This window comes from Trichogramma pretiosum, unplaced genomic scaffold, assembly GCF_000599845.2.
Source record: "Trichogramma pretiosum strain Unisexual culture from Peru unplaced genomic scaffold, Tpre_2.0 scaffold5, whole genome shotgun sequence".
In the NCBI taxonomy this organism is placed as follows: domain Eukaryota; kingdom Metazoa; phylum Arthropoda; class Insecta; order Hymenoptera; family Trichogrammatidae; genus Trichogramma; species Trichogramma pretiosum.
This window is the reverse complement of record NW_019641672.1, coordinates 2608727-2625877: the sequence shown is the minus strand read 5'-3', so window position 1 is coordinate 2625877 and position 17151 is coordinate 2608727. Positions and strand designations below refer to the sequence as shown.

Below are 17151 nucleotides of genomic sequence, written 5' to 3'. Positions count from 1 at the left end.
GACCTTACACCGCATGACGTTACTTTTAATTTAGAAAATATTTATAATATTATTGAAACTCTCAGTATAGACAGCCAGCAGTAGTATATGCAGCAGAAAGCAGAATAACTATGCGTGTATCGAAATGATTACTGCGCATGACGACTCACGCCACATCTGCCGCCTGGCGGCCAAAGTTTTCACAGATTTTTGCCTAATAGACGCTTATAGGCTTGTGCATTAGCCTGCAGAGACGTGCACACGCACACGCACGCGGCCCATAAATTTAGAGGAGAGAAAGGGAGGAAGGAAAACCGCTGCCGAGCTCGTTGCATTGCGACGTTGCTCTCGCTGCAAATTACGAACAACTCGAGTAGAACAAGAAGAAGAAGAAGACGAAGAAGAACAAGAAGAAGCAGCAACAGCAGAAGAATAAGAAGAAGAAGAAGAGGAGTAGCTAATGTGCAAAGTCGAGTGCGAGTGAGTGAGTGAGTGAATGAATAAGTTATGCGAGCGAGATAGAGAGAGAAAGCCACCCCACCTCGAACGCGACTGCACACGCATTGGCAAAAAGAGAAGCCCCCCTCTCGAGTCTCCCGAGTCTCTCGGGCGAGCGGACTCCAGGCCGAGTTCCTCTATATAGACACACACACACAGACGCAGAGAGAGAGAGAGAGACACAGAGGCATACGTACGTACGTGTGTAGCCGCCAGTTGCCGCTGAAACTGCGCGCGATTTCGCGCGAGTGTGTCTGTGCATGCGAAGCGAGCGAGACGAGCAGCGAGAGAGCAGCAGCAGCAACCAAGGCCAATAGGAAACGAACGACGGTCGACGGAGCGCGCGGTGCATTGCAGCTCTTGCACTCATGTCGTATAAATGTACTGCCGGTACCTCTTTCCGAGCCAGTCGTTCCTCTCATCTCGTCAATCGCGCATCTCGATTCTCGCCCGATCGGAGCGCAGCAGCCCCTTCGCTAGCAGCCACTCTCGAGACGCTCCTCTCCTCACGATCGACCTTCGACACTCGACGGTGGTCTGTGCTTCGGCGTTAGCAGCAGCACCTCGGCCCAACGACGCCCGAGAGCGCCTTGCGCCTTTGCCCTCCTTGCTCCTTCATTCGTTGACTTTGTCCCGCGACTACGTAATATACCTACCGTTACGTATAAACATTCGGCGAGCGAGCCCGCATCCAACGAGTAAGCGCGTTAACGAGTAAACAAACACAAGCCACAACAGGACAAGAAGAAGAAGAAGAGGGAGCCGAAGAAAAATCGAGTCCTCGAGTGCGCGGCACAAAATCTTCGAATTTGCTCAGCCGAAGCCGCGACGAGATACAGTGACAAGTTCGGATTTCCGAACAAATTGAATCACGGATAGCATATTAGGTGAGTGCTTTGGGCTTTTTTTGCGTCTTGAACTCGCTCGCTACCGATCCATCGCTTCGAATCACGTGCTCATACTTTACTGCTTCGATCGAAAAAAATCTGCCGGCTTTGAAAGAAATGCGCGTGTTTAACCGACTTGGCTCTCTTTTTCTCTCTCTCTCTCTCTTTCTCTCTGCTTTGCTGCTCGTTTTGCTTCTACTGGGAATAAAGCGAAAAAAGAGCAGCAGCAAAAACTCTTGTTTGACTATTTTCTCTCTCTCTCTCTTTCTGTCCTCTGTTCTCCCGGGTGTGCGCGCATCGAGCGTGCGTGTACATTATTTGCTGATGCAACAAGCCGACTCGAGTGACACTATACGCTGCACTGACGCGCAGTCACAAGTGCGCCGCGTGTGCAGCGGCTCTCGCGCCGCGAACGACTTGTATATCGCGGCGTGCGAGCGTAAAGCGCCTTGGGCCATCGCAGCAGCCTGTTGCCGCCGAGCTCTTGCCTTCCAGTCTGCTCTGCCTCGACCAATAAATTTTTTGCCCCTACCTGTTGGCGCCCGTTACTACGCTGCCCTTAACGAGCATCGTTTTTTTTCTCATTACAGTGCTATCGAGCCTCTTGACGATCGAGCTCTAAACAGCTAAAGAAAAAGCAGCAGCCTCGAAATCTACCATTCAGCTATAAACAGCCGTAGCACGTGCAATCGGATATTTGACTCGCATTATATAGTATACACATACCTTGTTCAGAATGAACCGGGGAAAGAATAGTTTGGTCGCGATAGCGGTGTCGCTGCTTTTGTTGAGCTCGACCTGCCGATCGGACGCCTTCAGCCTCAGCCGGACGCTCCATGACGTTGGACAAGACGTCGCCGAGGACGCGAGCCTCTACTCCCAGGAGATGCGCGTCAATGTGCCCGAAATCAACTTGTCGACCGGACCGAAGGTCTGTACTCGTGCTTTCGAGCGACTTTTATCACTTGTACGAATATAGGCAAAATTCATTTTCTTATTCACGATTGATGTTGCAGAAATCTTCGAATTACGTGTCCATAAAGAAAAGCCCACCGAGCGTGGTCGATGTGTTACAAGGGTAAGTTTCTCAATCTTCTGCTGCGATGACAAATTCACGAGATTTTAATGAAAAGGAAAAACTGTAAAAATAATCATCCCATTTTGACACTTGACAGAAATCGCTTGGAACTCGTGTGCGACGTCGATGGAAGCCCACCACCAAAAGTATACTGGATCATGGGTGACAATCCGCAGCGCAAGGTGAGAACGATCGTGAAAATTTAGAGCTGTAGAATAGGCGAGTGTACGGTAAGGTGCAACAGCGATGCTAATCGGTCTGGTGTAATCGCAGGTGGCCCAACTCGAACGGGAAGGCACAGCCGACGTGTCGTACACAGCGATATCTCGCGAACTGTCGAGGCTCGTGATCGACTGCGTCACTCCGCTGGATCACGGCGTCGTGCACTGCGTGGCCGTCTCCGGTGACAAGATGCTCATCTCTCCACCCACCGTCATCAACGTCATTGGTGAGTCGCGCCACTCGCGTTGTCTCGAATCGTGCACGCGCTCTCCAACTTGACTCGACTGCATCGTTTTGCTGGACCGCCTCTTTTATGTTGCAGACCACGAGGACGGAGGCCAGTGCAAGCATTTTGGCGACGACCGCGAGACACCCGTAATTACGCGCCACCGGCCGATCTATTTCTCGGAGATGGGCTCGACCGTGGAGCTGCCTTGCGAGGCCAGCGGCAATCCCCGACCCAAGGTCCACTGGTACAACGGCGAGGGCAAGCGCCTTGATGACCCGCGCTTCAGCGTCCAGGCCGATGGCAGCCTCGTGATAGCCGACATCCGCTGGCAGGACATGGACGGATACAAATGCGTAGCTAGCTCGCCCCTAACCGGTCATCAGGCCGAGGCGGTGACCTTCCTTTACCCCGCCGCCAAAGTACGCAACTTTTCCATTTTTAAGGCCGTATTCCATTTCTTCACGTTATTCAAGCGCTTCTTCCGCAAGGCCATCAGGCTTTGATACATAATAATAACCACTTAACATCATTCACCTAATATGCTAATCATTTTTTACTCGTTTTACATCTTCTCACTGGCGCTTGTCATATACCTAGCTTTATTTCTATGCTCACATTCATATCTAACATATCTTTTAATTCATATTCTCGCCTTCGCTTTCATCATCATCGTCATCATCATCGTCCTCGTCATCATTACTATTGTCATCATCGTTATGAGATTCGCGCCCAATCTAAAATTTTCTATAATTTTTTATATCTTTTTTTTTATCATACTCGTGCACCTTATTTTACTCGTGTAAGCCTACGTGCAGCATATAAACAGTAAAACGATTTATTTCTCTTACCATCGTGAAATTCCCACACTATCCGCGCATTCCTTCTCGACACTTAATCTTCAATGTTTCATCTTCTTCATTTTTGTGCGTGGTGCAGTTAACGCACTCCACGTTAATAGATTTTCCACCAATCGGCTCTATTTTTCGTGAATTGCATCTATATATCTCATCATTATAATAATTATCATCATTACCATCATGATGGCTGCAGCCGAAGCCTCTGCCTTGACATTCAATAAACATTTATAATACATACGCACTCATAATTTATTAAACAAAAAAAAGGAGCTTGTCAAACGAAACAAGGAATATTTGTACGATTGCAGTCGGAGGCGGAAAAGAGAAAGGCCAACGCTCTTTAGAGACAGAAAGAAAGAGAGCGAGAAAGAGAAAGAGAGTGAGAGCGAGAGAGAAAAAAAGAAAGACAGAAAGAAAAAAGCTACAACAACCTTAACAACTACTGAGAACAACACTTGTTCAGAAGAGGGCCAGCAGGACTTATTATTTGGGCTTCTTCGCATACACCCGAACTGCTTTTGACAATTTTGAACGAAAATTGAGCATGTATGTGCTTCTGCGTTCATCTGGGTTTTGAATCGACAACCAAAAACCATCAGCAAAACCAAGGATATTAATGCACCATAGCTTAATATTCTGTCCGTTGCCTGGCGATTAAGTTAACACTATGGTAATTAAATTTTTTTCTCACTTCTTTGCTTTCTCGCGTAAATAAATTTTTCGTAATAGAGCCAAAAAATCGTCAAAGGTACAGATAAAAAATACTTCAAAGAGAGGGAGAATAAGAGATGCGTTACTCTTTTTTATCTTCTAAATAGTCTTTGTAATGCTGATATGTTTATCAACTATGACGACGAGCTTTTCGACGAAATTCATCTAGTCATTTATGTAAAAGAAAAAAAATACATAAATTATATATTTATATATGTAATATATATATATATGTATGTAGGTAATGGCGCAATGATTGCCTGCGAAGTCATTGCAAAGTGCACCAATAACCACCCGGTAACTTCACTTACTTTTTATTAATAACTTTTTTGCCTGTCGAGCAACTAACTAAACGAAACTCTCAAGAGCGGCGAACACTTAATGTACATTCCCTTACACCATATTATTTGTATTATCATTTTATGTACAATCGTTATACTTTAAAACGGTTGCAGTTGAACTTATGGTTTTTGTGGCTAGTTGTCACTGAGTCAAATTATAACGAGTGTACTATTCAATTGGAAAAATCTGATTCATTTATATCTGTGTTATTATGTATTCATATTTTTTACGCGTAACACTCATGGTCATGATTATTATTCGCAAATTTGTATTATTTGTCATTATGTTTTATTGTTGTAATCATCGTATCGTCAGATTTTTAGCAATTTTTAGCCATACAAATTTTATATATTATTTTATTGATGGTATTAGTAGAAAATTATTGACATAACTATTACTGTATAATTAATTACACAATGACTGCGAACAGTAGAAAAAGGTTGGGGTGCCAAAGCGTTATGTGCAGCAATGCAAAAATGCATTTGCTTGCTAACTCGACTGCAAAAACCCTTTGCATTATTATAATTTACGTAGTATATGTTGATATATGGTGTGTGAGTGTGATTCTTCATAATATAATAAGTATTTTTTCCTCGGTTTTTTTTTCGAATGTACACTCAGGGACGTGTACACATCAAGATGCTCATCTAGTACGATAAAAATTAAAATGAAATGAAAACAATAAAAATTAGCAAACAGAAGATTCAAAAACCTTGATCGTTAAAACTTCAAGAAATGACCAACGAAATTTAATTTTTTTAAGTTATTGAAAAATACAACAGCAACAACAGAAGCAACAACAACATCAACAAAACAGAAAAAAAGTATTTGCAAGTTATATTATGTGTGAGTAAGATATATTTGTATTTGTACCTGACAAAATACACAGGTATGCATATTTATGTAGTGCGAAAGCGAAAAATTCATTTCATATTGTACATAATATGTGATGAGTATTAACAGAGACGATTAAGAGCTCACGAACAAACAAAAACCTTAGGCAATTTAAATGTATTATAATTAAATGAAAACTGCATAGTACAACCCAAATTTTGTGGTTTATTATCGTACTTCGCTAGTTCTTTTATTTTTTTGTCAATTTCCGTTGTTCCTAAATTTGTATTTTAATGACAAAAATTAAGTTTTAAGTTTTGAGAAGTATATGAAAAGTTGACGATGCTACAATAAAACAAATTTATCCTGAACATGACCAAATGAACTCTTTTATCCTTTCTCAAACATGTATCATATATATTTTTTACAAATATCTGAAAGTATTAAAAAGTAAAAGAGCTTATAGCAAATTGAAATATGCTTTATTTATTATCATGAAAAACTCTTGCATATTGATCTGTACACAGAGAGATTCGGAAGATACAAATACTATATTGCATCATAAAGTGTATACAGACTGAAAATATGTAAAAAATTACTAAATACTCCATTTTTAGTAATTTTTTTTATTGAAAAATTGTAAAAGTATGAATGAAAGTATGAAAAAAGTGAAAATTGTGCAGCCCTAATTTTTCCCATACTTTCAATCGTTATCAACGTTACGATTTAACTCAGTAACTTGTACCAAATTTTCACATAGTTTCAAGATCATTTAAAATTTTGCTAGGAAATGATTTTTTTTAGAATGCGTTCGGCTTATTTTTAGTCAAAGTCTTTCCAGTAACACGTCATAAAGCGAGGATAAGTGATGGTTTGAGCTTTGAAAAAAATTTTTTATATAAATCTTTATTGAACACAAATCTTATAACAAGAATAATTACAGCTAATGACTATTTACACATGATCTGAAAGACTGATTTTCAGTTATGGGACAATAAACATTTAATTGCGTTTATATATTACAATTATAATTATTACATAATTTGATGAGTGCAATAAATTAAATTGATATTTGCACTTTAAAATTTAACTTTTGTCACAGTCATGCTTTAGTGTTTTTACACGTCACTTTTCGAATAATTTTTTTTAATTTGTACAGGAAGATCAACGAATAATTTAATACGTTTGCGGTTTTAAAGACTAAAATGGACAACGAAGCATCTATTGGAGCCTTGAGTTCATTTATAATATTTATATGCAAACACGCCTATGAAATAGTCACACTTTATAATACTTGATGCTATCAGAGAAGGTATACAACTCAGCAAAGAAACAAAAATTTTAAAAATCTATGTTTGAAGCGCGTCTATTCAATATGTTAAAAAATAACGTTTAAATTGAATTATTAATTTTGGATAAATTTTTTTAGTACAAAAATGATCTAAACTAAAGTATAAATTTACATATTCATAATTAAACTTAAATAAAAATTATTTTTCTTGGTACCTTAAGTAATTTATACAACATTTTTAGGTACCAACGAGTATTACAAAATTTGTTTTAAACTTACTTATTCAATTGGAGTTCAAATAATTGCCTAGCATATTTATAAATTCTGAATACTCGGGCTACTACAAATGACTCGCGGACGATTTCACGAAACACTTAATTTTTTATCTATTTACAGTTTTACTGGTCTTTTTGATTTTCTCTGGGCAGAATTGGTTAAGCCACTTCCATAAAACATTTCTGGATGTTGCATTTCCGTAGCTCTCGACTGAAATAACAAAAAAAAAGAAATATAATTTCAAAATATTTAGATTTTATAAATTAATTTGTTAAGATCAACTTCTTGTTAGAAATACATTTAAAACAAAACTTTTTGACTTACCCAAAGACGTTTGACCTTTTCTGGTATGTCTTCATCTAAACGATATATGTGAGATCTATTTTTTTTCAAAACGCTTCCATCATCGAATCGAATACTGTAAAAAATGTTGTGTTCAATTCCCTCAAATGTTGCCGTATATGTAACATCTTTTTTCCACTGAACTTCAACAGAGGAGCCGATTTCAGGTATTTTCCCTGTATTGGCGTATTCCTATAATTAAATTATATGACATTAGAAGTTATATGGACATTTTTTGTACAACCATTTTGCTTTTTCTAGTTTTGAAAAAGTTGACTTACTATGATATCCTTTAGGGGTAAATCTTTACACGTACTGCCATTCTCAAAGGTCACCTTGGAGCAAAAACTGTGTTCGAACTGTTCAATCAATACTTCATAGTATCTGGTATTTTTGGATTTACCGAGTGCTTTTTGCGCAATCCGCAAAGGGGGGAATCTTTTTTCTATTTTGTGTGCATTACATCTGATTGTGCGTTTGAAGCTATTTATTGGTATCGAATACTCTGCTCCTGTAAGTACTCCACACATAAAATGGAATTCTTCGTTACAATCTATTTCTTCACACATCACCAGTATCCCTTCTTGTTTATGACAATATTTGCATTTTTTACATCTATCTTTTTGTCGTAAAATGTCGATCACATTAATCGGTTCCAGTGTGTTTGTTTCTTTAAATTCTGCCCCTGAAAATAAAGCGCACAAAACGTGAACCCATTGTCCATTGGTAGCGCGTTTTAACGCACCGCCTTTAACTGGACAAAAAGAACAAGTAGCCTCCAACGTTTTAGCGTTATAACATGGATCGCACAACCAATCTTGAGTATTTTTGGACACAATCTGTACTCCATAGCATCTATCATGAACAGTTAATAAGCAGTGCTTGCATTTTATGAGTGCTCTTTCTTCATTAGGAACACTGAATTCGAAAAAATGATCAAGTGGCTTATCTTTATCATTCAATGAATTAGAAGCTAATACTTTGGAATTGATCTGAAAATACATAAAAATTATTTAAATTAATAATTCTTATTTATATAAATAATAAAATTTAAAAATATTTGAATAACTCACTAATGCAGGTGTTTTATTTAAAAATTGTGATTCCTCAATGGAATTTCCATAAGAATGCCAATCATTTTCCATTGGTGCACTACTTTTATGTCCAATAATAGACAATTTAGCGCACATACTACAGTGAGGTAAAAAACCACTCCAATATGTGTTGAACTTTTGCAAAAGTTCTAAACTTGGATCTGGAGCTAAAATATCTTCTAAATGTTTTGGCCATTGAAATTCTTGTGGTTCTGTAGTAACTATCTGCATTTCTGTCAATGGTTCACTTTTTACATATTCTGCTGCGAATGCTTCTTTATCTAAACTTTTTCTTTCATTCTTAAGCAGAATAATATTATTTCCATTAACTCCATGCAGCAAATTTTCGTTAATTTCTATGGTATGGTTCTTTTCAATGGTTTTGCTTAATTTTCTTTTTTTTCCACCTGTAGATTCCATTGCTTTTTTTCTTTTATTCGTTATAGATGATCTACTTTGTTTGGTTCTTTTCATTCTGCAATTTTTTTTTGGAGCGATTCTATTTGTTGGTTTTTTGTAAGGTGTTTCCTTTGATGGGGAAGGAGGTATTTCCAAGAACTCTAAATTCGCTATATCATTTTCTTCTTCGTCACTTTGGTCATAATCAGAATCAAATGTAAAGTTTATATTTGGACAGTCTAAAAAATAAAAATTAATTTTAATTTAATACAGCTTCATATTAATTTTAAATACAAATTCAAATTTAAATATACTTACAATTTATTTCTTGCAGAATTGGGCCTTTGGGTATAAGTCGGTGTGATCTATTTTTTTCATTCAACACTATACGTAGGGACTCTGGACCAGCGAAAGATCTTTCGTGGTGTTCTGGATGCCTTCCATCATCAAGACCAGCACACCATTTATCAAATTTTTCTGGTTGGAAACGTTGCACAAATGTTTTCATACATATTTTTACAACATCATCAGAACTTTTGCAGCAACAAAGTGTAGCTCGTGTACCATAGTCAATCCATCTTTCTGAAGCAAAATTTGTTGATTCTGCACAATTATAGCCATGATTGAAGCCTGCGTGGTACCCATATGGGAACGTAATAATGATTTCATTTTCCTTTTGAATTATAGTATCATACGGAATACCATATTTTTCAATGTTGTCCAAAGATATTACAGTGGATTTGTGTCTTAAAAATGACTGACAATTTGCAGCTTCTTGGGGAAAGAAAGCTGCTGCTAATCTTTCAAAACGTCTTCCATGTTCTGGTGGTATGGCATACCAAGTTTTTGGTGCACCAAAATGGATGTAATTGATTGAATATAGGTCCATGTCTTCCGTATGCCAAGGAAACATACTTCTGTACATACCAAAATAGAGGTATGCTGTATTAACTCCTTCAATTTTTGTTTGATAATCCTGCTCAACAATGTCAAGAATTGTTCCAAGCTTTGCTATATTAAAATATTTACAGTCGTCATCTGTGATAGTTCCTGATACATCAGCTCCATAAGTGGGAGGATTCTTTTGTATGTTTTTCCAATAGCATTTTTCTGCTAATGAATGATCTTTAGGAGTCTTTATGTTTTTTTCGCACAATTTTTTAAATTTTGAAACAGTGATAGGTTTTTTAATATAGTTGTAAACAAAATACAGCCCATTATCACCTTCGCAATGCTGCTGAATTGGAACAGGTATTTTAATTTTCTCAATTTCTTCATGGTTATAATTGTCTTTCCTTGGTTTCCATTCTGGCGGTGGAATGATTTTTGCTATTCCGGCGCGGTGTGCGCCTTTCTCTTCCATGTGCTTGATCAATCCATTAAAATCTTTAAATTGTTCAATAGTAGGTCGAAAGACCTGAATATTATGATTTCTGGGAATTTTCTTGGGCATTGCCATTATGCCTTGTTAAGAACTTGATTTAGCTAAGAAAATTGATAACTGATGAGATAGTATAGAAGCAAGCTGAAAAAAAAGTCAATGATAAGAAATATATTCAAATTGAAAAAAAAAATTACAATTAAAACATGCTATGTACAAAGTAAAACACTTTTGTGAAAACTTGATCCTAACACTGATAGTGGTGCATAACCTTGAATATACGAAAAATGCCAGCATTTCATTGATTTTGAACTATGTGAAAAAATAATCCCTTTAAAAGCTTCCCTTTTTGAAGGACTAAAGATCACTGAATCACTTGATTAAAACTTGAGACAAACACAAACGTCTAGCGTTTATTTAATGATCAACTGAGCCTAAATACAGTAAACATTTAAAACACTCACAAGAGAGGCGCCTGAGTACAGATGACCGTTCCTACAGAGTGAACACACATTCACACCGATACGAAGTAAGTGTGAGAAAGACTCGGGTCTTTGAGTTACTACACAGAGAACCTGCTTAACCATAAACTGACTGTCTTAAACCATGTTTTCTGACACAACTCTATGCGAGCAATTGACACAGTATAACCGCAATTTAAATTTAAGAAAGACTAGAAATCTATATGCGCGGAACTCCGGAAATATTTTGAAAATAATAATAATAATAATTTAACCTTTGATTTAAAATAAAAAACGTAAAGATTCACCGTAAGTTTGAAAAGTTACGTTTTGAAACTGAAATTTGGTTCTTATGATTTTTTTCTTTTTCTTAGTTTTGTGTTGTTTCGTACCCAAAATTTATGATGTGTCAAAACATTGTTTATGGACGGATTAAGGATGAAGCCAGAAAATTTGATTTAGCGATAAACGAACAAAAAAATTTTTTTTTTCGATTTTTAAAAATATTTTTTTTTGGGAAAATTTTTTATTTCTTTTATGATTCAAACTGTTTTGTGAACAAAATTAGAAAAGATGATATCAATATTTCCAAATTATTTTGAAGTTACAGAAAAAGTATGAGGAAGCTACTTGCCAATTACATTACTATTTTAAAAAATCGTAAAATTACGCTTTTTAATATATTTAACGTTAAAAGTTTATTTTTTTAATTTTCCGGAAAAATAGTTTTTTCCGAAAATCTGAGCACACCATCAAAAAGCTAAGAAAATTTTTCAACGATATAGTATATCACATATTTCTTGTAAGTACGTTTCGGAGGTTTTCTAGCCAGTTAGAAAGTAAGTGCGACCACGCGATGCCAGTTGCGCTTTTTCCTGCTGGACTATTTCGATGAGCACGTGCGCGAGTTTTTCCGTGTATAATATATTTTAATTCAGAAATTTTAATGCAGAGAAAAAGTATTGCGACACTTGAAATTATTAATTTTTTTGTCATACGATCATATTAAAACTGGGTTAAAATATTGATTTTTTAACATTAAAAAAACTACACTTGTGTGCGCGTGCTGAGTGAAAATATCCCAAACCGGAACAACGTGAAATACAACTGTATGTAATAAAGCATTCAATACACTTGACAAATCGGCTATTGAATGTTTATTGCGATAATCGGCAGTGGTTGAAACATTAGAATATGTCTAGTGGCATGTTTTTCATGCGAGAAAATTTTATGAAATTAAGGTATAAAGGAAAAAATGAATAAAATTATGACTTACATGTTTGGTGTGAAGACCACTTGTCTGGTGAAATGCTTGAACACAAGTGAGTCTCTTGGGTACCGGATTTAAAATGAGCTATAGCCGGTGCTCTGCTCTATTCGGGCACTATTTGAGATTAAACGCCACCTGCAGTGGTCAATTTGAGCACTAAAGGAACGGGAGAATTGAAAATAGTATCATGGATTTCCTCGTGGATAAGGTACGAGGAATGGATACTGATCGGAGATGAATCATGCGTGGAAACAGCGGTACAACAACAGGAAAGATTATAGATTTCATGTAAATTTTCACCAGTTTATCCACGAGGATATTTTGGTCATTGGTCAAAAAATGAAATAAAGTTTCTCCCGTGAGTAGGAATTGAACCGGGGATCTTTTAATTTTGAAGCAGGTACTCTAGCGATTGAGCTATCAATCACATAGGATAAATGTGCCATCTTTCGGACAGTTAAGAAAAAATCTTTTTTTGCTCATTTGTAGAGCTTATAAATGACTTTTGAAAAATGTTCAAAAAATATTTTTAGCTAGAAAAAAAGATAATCTTTCGAATGAATATATTCACTTAGCCCGAAAATCGTAGCCATATCTGTATAAAGACAGATAAATGAAAAAAAACGCTAATCGTCCAATTTTCGGACACTTAATACCATATTTCGACCCCCTTTTTCGCTGTTCATTTCCAATTCATTTTTTTATGATTTTAATGACAAAAAGTCATCAAATTCATAAAGGACCTTTTTGAATAAAGATTTCATGGTCATTTTTATTCATCCATCTTTTAAAAAATTTTAAAACTAAACGTAAGATTTACATATTTATGTTGCGTGTGTGTGTCTCTCTCTCTCTCTCTCTCTCTCTCTCTATCTCTTGTGCAAACACGATTCTTTCTGCTGAAATTGACGGGTAGTCAATTCTAATCATGGCCCAAGAACTATATCAGATAAGTTTAATTAATTTGTTCAATATAGTTAGAAATTTTAATCTAAATGAATTGATTCTTTGTGATTTTTTTCAGGTCACTACCAGATCAAGAGGTCATTAGATTAAATCAATGAATCAAATCAGTGAATATATTTATATACCTAAATAAATGACAAGAAGCCCTTCAAGAATTTTTCAAAGATACTTTATTTCATCATACAAGAGACAATATTACAAACTTAATTCTAAAAGGTACTGTATTTAATTATACAAGAAACAATATAAAAAACTTAATTTTACTCTGATTAATCACAGATTCAGTCTATTAACCGGTGCTGTTAATCTTCCCCTTTTTGTTATTACCACCTGCTTCTCTGGTTCAACATTATCAATCATTTCTTTTTTAATTTTTTTTGCCGATGGTCCTTCAATTATTGAAAATTCTTTTTCTAAATTTTGGTTTAATGTTAATTTATGCTTAATTTTATCCTTCTTAATGACTGTTTCTTCTGATGTTAAAAAATTTTCAGTATCTTCGTTATCTGATTCTTCTTCAATGCTCATAGAAACTACAGTCTCTATTTTTTTATTTATAATTTGTTTTTTTGGTTTAGCTGTTACTTTTTGTTCCTTCTCTTGCAATTTTTTATTTTTTTTCAAGATATCAGCTTCCAATTTTTTTTCTTTATTTATTCTTTGAAGTTCTTGCCTTTTGCTTTTATTTTCTTCCAAAATCTGTTTTTTTTCTTGTTGTTGTTTGTGGAGTAGCTGCCATTCCTTAGATGATACTGCATGTAGGTATTTTGGTTTACATGTAGGTATATTATTTTTATTCTTATTGTTCTTGTTCTTATTATTTATTGAAGACGGATAAAACAAATGTTTTGCAAAGGCCGGATCTGTATTGAAAATAATACCTAGTTTGTACTCATTGGACTAGAATTAATATTAAGAAAGAATTACCTGATGATGTTTTTGAGCAGCTAGGTACATATAATAAAGGAGATTGATCACCGTCATTAGATTTTAAAATTGGACCCATATTTGATGTTGTAGCTTTTGCATTCTCTCCCTCTAAATTACATAAGTGTGTGGTTAATAATGTTTAATATACGTTTCAGCCATCGCAAGTTTATACTTCATGTTTAAATAGTGTTAAATATAAAAAATAAGTGTAAACATTTTGAATTATAGAAACATGAATAAAAATTTGCATTGGCTGAAATCTTTACATAAGCTTTCAAGAGTTCAAAGGATTGTTTCTGTTTATATAGTACTTTATACCTTGAATTAGTTGATCAATTTCATCAAGGAATTTTAAGTCTGCAATGTCTAGATTTTCCACATCAATGTTTTCCAAATGATCTGAAATTAAATTTTAATTAAATTTTAATAAAAATAATAATGAAAATAATGTTTTTACAGCGTTGAGGCTTACTTAGTTCAAGATCCATATCCTTTTCATCATCAATGCAGCCTTCTTGCAGTATTTTTTCTTCAACGTCAATAATTGGTACATTAAGAATTGATCCACCTGGAAGAACTGAAAGAGAATATCAAATTGGTAGATATAACATATTTTTTAATATAAAACTTACCAAGTTCTGCAAATGCTGTTGAAGGAATAGTAGTTGAATCATTTTCCTGTGTTTCAGAATTTGTCTTCATGAAAGATATGTCTTCCTGCTCTGGATAATTCATGTTAGGAATTTCGTCAAAGTTGAAAAAGTCTTCCTGCTCTGGATCATGTATGTTGGGAATTTCGTCAAAGCTAGAAAAGTCCTCTGGATCATGTACGTTGGAACATTCTTCTTCTAAAGTCAGGGATAAATCTTTTTGCTTGATTGGATCGCACAAGTTGGTGGAAAGATCATTCGTTTCAAGATACGTATCTGTAACTGAATAATACTCATTACATATAAGACGAAGATTAATTTTTGTATACATATGAATAATTACCATTTAATTTATTACTAGAAAAATAATTTTGTATTTCTTTCTTGATAGGTGCAATGTCAATTCCTCGATCAGCTAAAGGCAGTTTTACATCATTTAACATGGTAAAAAAACGATTCATCAAGTCTTGGTCTTGAATTAGTGGATCTTCTTTCTGCTGATGCAGCTTCTCAATTGTATTTTTAACACACTTTGTGTAATCAACCGGGTCGAATGGGTAAATTCCAGCTGCCTCAAATCCATTCTCTGTAGCTGTTTTCATGTTAGCGTTACATATAGTTTTATGTACCAGTGGAGCAAAGGTTTCCTTGTTAAATGGAACATTGAAATGTTCAATTTGCCATTTAAGCACTGTTTTTTTCCACTCTGACTTCAGTGGTTTAGAAACACTTAAATCAGCTGGCTGAATAATGTGAGTGGCATTGGGTAGTAATGAATATAAAATTATTCCATGTTTGTCACAGAATTCACTGGGGTGCATGGTCAAGTGGGATTTATGCCCATTGACTAAACATAAAATTGGACGTTTAATGTTATTTTCTGTGAGCCAGTCATTAAACCCATTTGCCATATATTCAAAAAAGGTTGGACTCTGCATCCAACCACTATCGGATTTTCCAATAACCCAATTTTTTGGTACAGATGCTGCTAGTGCTTGAGGAAGTCTTTGATGATATACTATCATTGGCGTAACTAATTCTCCAGCTGCAGAAACAAATATTAATACTGTGAGTGTTTCTTTTTCATTATCTATAAACAGAAAAATTTGTATAGTTATTCAATTTATGTAATTTTTTGTTTAATACCCTTATAAAACAAATAAATGATTAATATTAAAATTCATTGTTAATTTTCACTGTTATAATTACCCAAACTAATTTCATATATATTTTTCCATTTTTTAGGACATAAAACCTTTCCAGTATTGGGGCAAAGACTGAACGAAGTTTCATCCCCGTTATAAATCCTTGTTGGGTCTATTAAGATATCGATCGAGGCAATTTTTTTCTTGCAAATGATTTTTTAAACCGTATAACCAAGCCCTAATTGACTCTTCGGTCACGATAGCTCGTCCCTTGGAAATCGATTCGGATTTTCTTAAACCTAATTCGCGGTGCCTTTTCAAAAATAATCTATACCGTTTTTCACCGGGACGATTATTTCGAAATGGCGCGTTTATACTCGAATCGTCGACTATTTTTTTAACTGTATCGTGGAGTCGTGCCTTTTTGAGAGGAAACCCAATTGCACACGAACTATTCACCCATTCCACGATTTTATTCTCTCCTTCGGTTCCTAAATATGGTTTCCTTCCTGGACGTTGAATTATACCAGAAGATCGACCGTTTTTTATGTCTGAGAGGGTTGTTCGTGGTATATTGAAGCGAACACTGATGGAGCGAATTGATTTCCCCATATAAATGTTTTCCATTGCCTCGTCTAACTCTTCTTGGGTATATTGCCTGTAACTTCCTATATTTTACGTTCTCTTAGCCATTTTACAATTAATATTAGAAAAATTAAGCACTAAATTGGCAGGACCTTCGTCTAGAAACGTTAGTCGTAAACTGCCGAATTTGAATTTTTCGCGATTGTGCATCAAAAAATCTAACGTCCGATTTTTTCAACGATTTTCGGGGCGGCCGAATGCTGGCTTTTATTCGAATTTCGCGTTCGACCATATTTCGACCGCCCGGTTGAAAATTGGATTTTGTCCGAATTAGTGTGCTAGTTCCTGACCTATACTTTAATTAAATAATTTTCAATAAAAAAGTTAGTACGACGGCTTAAAACATTCACAAAAACTTTAACAATCAATAGAAATAAATTTCTATACAAATTTTATGCATTTTAATTCGTAATTACAATTCATATGAATTAGTCTTTCTAAGGGTTTTCTTAAGAAAACTGCAAAACTTGCTTGTCTCGAGCAAAGGCCCACAAATAATAATGATTTAAAAAAAATATGTGAATGTTTTAAGCACAGAATCATACTTTATATTATAATATAAGGTAGCTAAAATGTTAAAAAAATATAAGGACGAAGAATTTTTCATTAGAACTTTATTTTATTAGATAAATTCAATGTAGTGGCCGAAATATGAGGGGGGGGG

At 35.4% G+C, this 17151-nt stretch overlaps 3 protein-coding genes across 7 annotated transcripts; 1 reads left to right on the top strand and 2 right to left on the bottom strand.

Moving 5' to 3' along the window:
• The first annotated feature begins 225 nt into the window (after positions 1 to 225).
• Positions 226 to 6008, top strand: LOC106659069 (neural/ectodermal development factor IMP-L2). Its single transcript, XM_014381374.2, has 7 exons — positions 226 to 1364; positions 1955 to 2295; positions 2381 to 2442; positions 2540 to 2624; positions 2716 to 2890; positions 2987 to 3312; positions 4059 to 6008. The coding sequence occupies exons 2-7, from the start codon at positions 2101 to 2103 to the stop codon at positions 4092 to 4094; spliced, it is 879 nt and encodes a 292-aa protein (XP_014236860.1). The 5' UTR covers positions 226 to 1364; positions 1955 to 2100; the 3' UTR covers positions 4095 to 6008.
• Positions 6009 to 6525: 517 nt separating this feature from the next.
• On the bottom strand, positions 6526 to 12215 carry LOC106659068 (lysine-specific demethylase 4C-like). Of its 5 annotated transcripts, none has more exons than XM_014381371.2 (6): positions 12158 to 12215; positions 9358 to 10564; positions 8620 to 9278; positions 7828 to 8538; positions 7529 to 7738; positions 6526 to 7414 (listed from the first exon to the last, which is right to left on the bottom strand). In XM_014381371.2, exons 2-6 carry the CDS (start codon positions 10496 to 10498, stop codon positions 7319 to 7321), a joined length of 2817 nt encoding a protein of 938 aa, XP_014236857.1. In that variant the 5' UTR covers positions 10499 to 10564; positions 12158 to 12215; the 3' UTR covers positions 6526 to 7318. The 5 variants fall into 5 exon arrangements, with proteins under 5 accessions (XP_014236857.1, XP_014236856.1, XP_014236855.1 ...); XM_014381370.1 differs by lacking the exon at positions 12158 to 12215 and adding an exon at positions 10885 to 10953; XM_014381369.2 differs by lacking the exon at positions 12158 to 12215 and adding an exon at positions 10638 to 10936.
• Positions 12216 to 13981: 1766 nt separating this feature from the next.
• LOC106658513 lies at positions 13982 to 16305 on the bottom strand. Its single transcript, XM_023460522.1, has 6 exons — positions 16302 to 16305; positions 15041 to 15787; positions 14680 to 14979; positions 14520 to 14624; positions 14366 to 14446; positions 13982 to 14155 (listed from the first exon to the last, which is right to left on the bottom strand). Exons 1-6 carry the CDS (start codon positions 16303 to 16305, stop codon positions 14010 to 14012), a joined length of 1383 nt encoding a protein of 460 aa, XP_023316290.1. The 3' UTR covers positions 13982 to 14009.
• Positions 16306 to 17151: the final 846 nt, after the last annotated feature.